This window comes from Corvus moneduloides, chromosome 1, assembly GCF_009650955.1.
Source record: "Corvus moneduloides isolate bCorMon1 chromosome 1, bCorMon1.pri, whole genome shotgun sequence".
NCBI lineage: Eukaryota > Metazoa > Chordata > Aves > Passeriformes > Corvidae > Corvus > Corvus moneduloides.
This window is the reverse complement of record NC_045476.1, coordinates 4,301,417-4,307,416: the sequence shown is the minus strand read 5'-3', so window position 1 is coordinate 4,307,416 and position 6,000 is coordinate 4,301,417. Positions and strand designations below refer to the sequence as shown.

At 46.4% G+C, this 6,000-nt stretch overlaps 1 protein-coding gene across 1 annotated transcript in view; it reads left to right on the top strand.

Annotated features, from left to right (window-relative positions):
- The first annotated feature begins 2,305 nt into the window (after window positions 1-2,305).
- The window catches only part of PLCD1 (phospholipase C delta 1), a 50,913-nt gene continuing 47,218 nt past the window's right edge, over window positions 2,306-6,000 (top strand). Inside the window, exon 1 of the mRNA XM_032097538.1 lies at window positions 2,306-2,607. Within this exon, the coding sequence (XP_031953429.1) occupies window positions 2,574-2,607 (34 nt within the window). The 5' untranslated portion in view covers window positions 2,306-2,573. The remainder of the gene's footprint in view (window positions 2,608-6,000) is intronic.

Here is a 6,000-nt window from a genome sequence, read left to right as displayed (position 1 = left end):
ATGCAAAGGAAACGGAACTCAGCATATGCAGAAACACAACTCAGAGGACTGTAGCCTTTTGAAACAAGGCTCTAATGAGACCTGTGCTGTGCAATCTCAGATTCTGGGTGTTTGCTGCAGCAGGTCAGCACTCTGATGGTGACTGCTGTACTTTCTAATGAATGCAAGAAATGCATGACTGTCTGTTACTGCCTGGCTTGCTCTGAGCACACACATGTCAAACCCATCAAGGACTTAGAAATGGTGATGACTTAGCTTAGGGTGGCAGAAAGGTCCCCAAGTGGTCCAAGCAGCCTAAATGGTGATGCTTCTGGATGTGCACAGAAGCAGAGAGAGTAAATGGAATGGTGAAAAATGAAAAGTTAGGCAAGGTTTTGTGAGACCTCCTGACAGGCACCATTTGGATGTGGCACTTGGGGATATGGTTTAGTCAGGAACATGGTGATACTGGGTTAATGTTGGACTTCATGATCTTGGAGGCCTTTTCCACCCTTAGTGATTCTATGGTTCCAGCTTCCACCTCAGCTTTGACCATGGAAAAGGCAGCACAGGAGGAAGGAAGGACAAGGAGATACAGTGGGCTCTCATGAAGGGCTACATGCAGGGGATCATCTTCAAGTCTCAAGGGATGATAGCAGAGAAGCTCAGTTGTGTTTTCTTGGTGAAGCCCTGTCCAGCCTGAGGTAATGATGATTGTGTTCACAGCAGAGTGATGGTGCCATTGTACCCACACTGCTGTGAAGAGGTTCTAACCACAATATGGTCCATGTCATTTCTGGGAATAATGGAGCTCTCCTACACTGCCCCCTTTGCCACAGAGGGCACAGGGATGCTGACCAGTCCATCTCTAAGTGAGGACTTGTGCCAGGCAGTGTGAGGACGCAATGGGGTGTGACACAGAGAACAGGGAAGGAGTTACCACAACGCCATTTTGTGTCACCACTTTCAAACTGCTCTTCTCTACTTTTCCTCCCTTGTGAAAACCATCATGTCCTCACCACCTCAGCTTTACTGGAGTTTCCAGTCTGGCTGGCTCCTCCAGCAGCCTTCCTGTACACTCCCTCCAGTACTCCTCCCCATCAGCTGAAAGCGTGACAAGATTGTCAAAATCCCCCTCCCTCAAGGTTTTTAAGGCTGTACCAGGAATCTCCTGGGTGCTCAGCTGTTGTCCTGCCTGCCAGCAGCTGCCAGTTTGCCCCACATGAATCAATGTCTGTGGGCTTGAAAAAACAATGTTCCTTCTTGGGTCCTTTGGAAAGTGTCTAGCGGGAGATGAGTCCTCCCCATGTGAAACTGGTGACTGTGAGGTAGAAGAGTGGACTTGGGAGGAATTAATGGGGTGAAATCTCTGCTCTTTTTTGCTCTACTTGTTTGGTTTTGTTAGTTTTGTCCTAGCATGAGGAGTTTTGCTATATTAGGGCTGTTTTCCTTGGGTGGTGGCAGCAGCCTTGTATTTGTGGGCTGTAAAACTCTCTGAGAGCAAGGTCTGGGCTCTCAGAGGAGCAGCCCAGTTCCTGGCTGGGAGAGACAAACTGTCCCAAAGTATTTTTCACCACATGTTTTCTAGATCTGTCACCATCAGAGAGGGACTTCTCCCTTCTGCCTGTGGAGCTGCTGAGGAGAGAGGGCTTTGAATCTGCCAAGAACTTCATTAAGTGTTTGCATCAGGATAACCTAAATAACCAGAAATGTACATAAACAATAACAAAACAACTACTACAAAACATTCAAGTAGAGGGAAAGTTTATTTTCCCATACTCGATTCCTTTTCTTTCCCTCTCCCTGCTTGCTATCATCATCTTTCTACCCTTCAAAGATACCTGATTCAGGAGGAGGGGACAGAGTGGAAGGAATCAGTTTCACTCAGTAAAAGCCTCAGGACAGCGCAGTTTTTTTCTGTCTCGCTGTCTCAAATGCAAAGCTCATAACTTTTTTCTGCCCCAAGCTCATGCCTTTGCGAGCTTTTGTGGTTAGTTTCTATTTCTACACTGGCAAGTTCTGACCTGGGTATTTTTTTTAAACTTGTGAAAAGAATCATGCCTCCACCAGCACCTAAAAGCTCGCTAGCCCTAAACTCCGACCCGTGGCATCTGCTTAAGACCCTTTCCTTGATTTGCAGACCACCAAGAATGGATTCAGAGCACTCGGCGTCTGCTGGAAGCCGCGCCGGAAAGGCGCGGAGCATGAAAATGTGGCAGCCACAGGAAAAGAAGCATCGCTGGGAAGCTCCAGCAGCAGCAGCAGCAGCGGCAGGAGGAGGCCGGGCCAGCGGAGAAGACGCCAAATTGGAGCAGGGAGGAGCCAGGGCCAGAGCGGCGCTTGGCCGCAGTCGGTGCGCTGGGCAGGCGGCGGCGTGCGGATGCGGGAGAGATAAATGAGGAGTCATAGCGAGCACGCAATTCCAGCCAAGGGCAAGGAGCAGGCTCTCCGGAGGGAGCTGCCGTCGGGGGCTGCTGGAGCGGGGAGCAAGGGGAGCCTGGCGGCTCTGGCTGCCGCCCCGCAGCAGCGCTAACTTCTGGGCACAGCTGGTTCTCGGAGCCCTTCTGCTGCTGCTGGCGGCTCCTGCTGCAGCCATGGAAGCCAATGGCACATTCCTCGCCTGCAACAGTAAGTCTGGGGAAGTGTTCTTGTGTTTCAGCTCTCTTATCTTGTCCAAGAGCTTTGGTTTTCCTCCTCTCTTCTCCACTTCCCCGTTCTCGCATTTGGATGTAGTGGGGCATTTCGTCGCTGTTACAGAGAGACATGACAGATTTTGCTCTGTTAATGGGGTGAGCTGTGTCGGTAGGAGGGGTGCCTTGGCTGGGGAAGCGTCTGCAAGTTCAGAAAAGTGGATCCAAATCTCCTCCCCGTTATGGGAAACTGAGAGCGGGATGGGTGCTCCGCTGAGTAAACTCTGTGGGCTCTGGTGGAGACAGCAGAGCCTGGATAAACACCTGGCCTCAGGGGCTGTCCCCGAGACACTGCAAATATTAAGTACAAAATAAGTAGTGTTTCTAAAATAAGAAGTTCTCTCTGCCCTTGTAGCAAGAGAGATTTAGGAAGGTTCTATTGGTGCCAAGTCTGGGAGGCTTGTCTGATAAAGAGGGTAATGAAATATCCCCCCTCCATTCCCTCACCTGACTTTATGTATTGCTTTGTTACCTCTTCACTGTATTTTGCTTTGATGAACAGAAACAACTCAGGGCTGTGATAGCTACAGGTCGAAATGGGATATTTTGATCCCCAAGAAACAGGAAAAGCCTCCAGTACTTTTATTTCATGAGATGGGGGCTTTCTTACTGTGGATGAGCTATAAACAAAAATAAACTGATAGAGCAATAAGTGATTGCCCATAAACATAATCATTTTAGTGTTACCAGCAAAAATGTGAAAAGATTCCCCCAGGCTCGTGAAATCTTCACTCTGATTTTCCCAGATGGTAGAAATCCAACAGGAGGGTGAACCAGAGGTTAATGTTATACTTCTTGTAGGTATCTCATTCTTTATACAGCCACTGGGGAAAGAAAGCTAAGAAACACATCTGGAACTGTTAAAACATTTCCCATTTTGGCCTCTGGGTTATTTTTCAGAGAATATTATTTAGTCCTCTGGGTTTAGGGACCAGGAAGAATTCAGTGGCTGGTAATCTAGTTTTTCGTCTGAAGCAGAAAAATACAAAAATGTTGAATGAGCCAAGAATTTAAAAAAGTATTTACTGAAATTCCTTCACACATAACACACACACACACACAAGTGCCAAAGTCACTCCAAATGCCAGACTACTTAGACAAGAGGAGCTGCTCACATGTGGACTTCTTAGCAGGATTAGGCTTGTGCTATGTAGTTTGTCAGAAATTTCTGATACTGTGGCTTGTGGATATGTTTTTTTCCCTGGCTCTATGTTGAAATTCAGGTTCTTTCTTTCAGTTTCTCTCTCCTTCCCCCCCCCCCAAAATATATACAACAACAGCTGTATTTACCATGTCAGAATTAATGTGGGCTATTAATACTCTTTCTCTTGCCTCGTGAAGTTGGTTTGTTTCTGAACTGGGAGCCCTTGTGCTCATAGATTGTAGAATAGCTAATTTGTACTATGCCTTATTCTTATACACTGACTTTTTCACCCAAGACACTGTGTACATTGTGAGGGGAATGCCACAGCCCCATTATAGGAGTGCCCTCTCTGAAAGTTCAGAGTGAGAATCAGCTCGTAAAATCCTACTGGACAGGCCATTTCCTTGTTTCCTCTGTCAGCAAGTCCTCAGGATTAACATCTATATTGAAATTTCCAAATGAATCATCTCCACCTGCCCTTGTGTGCTGGGGGCACTGAGGAGGCTCCTTCTGTATTTCAAGCTCCATGGGTGGAGATAATGCAGCTTGGGATCAGCTGGGATCTGCTCTGGAGCAGCTGGTGACTTTGATCTCCTTTCCTGGCAACAAAATGCTCCCAGCACGCACCTTTGGTGCAGGTTGTTCTTGATGTACTACGTGGGAGTTTTGTGAACCATAGTGTTCCCTGTAGTGCAGGGGAATTTGGGATACTGACACATCCCAGTGTATTAAAGTCAACTTGTTCCTTTTTCAGACAGAACAAGTAAAATTCACTTTGAATATTGTTTTGTTTTGGGTTTTTTTTGGCACGAAAGTTGCTAAATTTCCCATCTGAGCAACGTCTTTTAGTAAAACTAAAGCCCACAGCTGGTTCTGAGATTGCTGACAGTGTGTAAAGCCCCATCAGGCCCAAAAGTAGCTAAGACAGGGCAAGAGGATGCTTGGGGAAAAATAGATTTTAATGAGGAAATGAAAAAGAAAGACGAGGGAAATGCTGTCACTTTGAAAACTGCTGCAGGTAGCAGAGATTAAAGGATACAGCCAACTACAAGGAAAAGCAAGAGGGAGAGGTGTGTGGGGAAGAAATGGTTTGTGCAGGATTAGAAACTGAGCTGCCTGGATAGACAGCACTGGGAGCCAAAGGTGTCAATGATTTGGGAACAAAGTAGAATGTCTGGTACAGGGACATCAATTTAAACAGGTACTTTGGAAGGAAAACTGCAGCTAAACACTTGGGGATTTGATCATCCAGGGTGGGATTCAGGTGAGTCAATGTAGGCATCTCTAAGAAATTTTAGGCTTATAGGGATCTAGACAGGAGGATTGTATTCTGTCTTCTCCTGGCCCCTTGTAGGTACTGTAGATATCTAAATGCTGCAGGACTGACCCCTAGCCATGTGTCTCTGAGGCCCTTCTCATGGGTGAAGGGTCTCAGTTCTCACTCAGCCAAGCCCTCAGACCAGCAGGCTGCAGACCTTGGTCAGACATAGAGGTTTCTTTTTTTTCTTTATGCAGGCAGAGAAGATTTTGACACAGTTTCTTCTAAACTGAAATACTTCCACACCTAAAATGAGCCAGCCTAAACACTGTGTGTGGGAAAATTCTCACACTTCAGGCTTCCCCCCACATGGTACCTTTTAAAGCCCTTTACTGAGGTACCACACAACAAGTCTCAATGGCTGGTTTTGGCTAGAGTTACAGAAATTCCAGATAAATCCCTTAGGGGAAAAAAGAAGGGATTTTTTTCCTAGTTTTGCATAATTCAGTTGCGCAATTAATTTATTGCACAAATTTTGCCCTGCTACAGAATGTTGACAATGACCTGCATTTCGCCTATAGAAGAAATTTCAGCTCCTGAAGAAAATGTTGAGAAAAGCTGTTAAGTGGCCTTTAAAAAATGAGGCTGGGACCCACCTACAATTGACTTTGGGTTTATGAAGAGAACATCTTCATCAGCATGTTCACAGAAATCTGACTTGGGAGTTGGGCAACTGAGCTGCTTGAGTGCTCCTGGCTGCTGATCCTGCTCCTATCCATCAAGTTGATATCCTTCTTTTCAATTACTTTCTTTCCACACCAACTACTGGAAAAGCTGTAATTTATTGCAAGCTGGTGTTTATTTCAGTGCCTCTCTCTCTGCAGCCAGATCTCTACATGCACTGTGATGAAGGGGACCAGTGGAAGGGG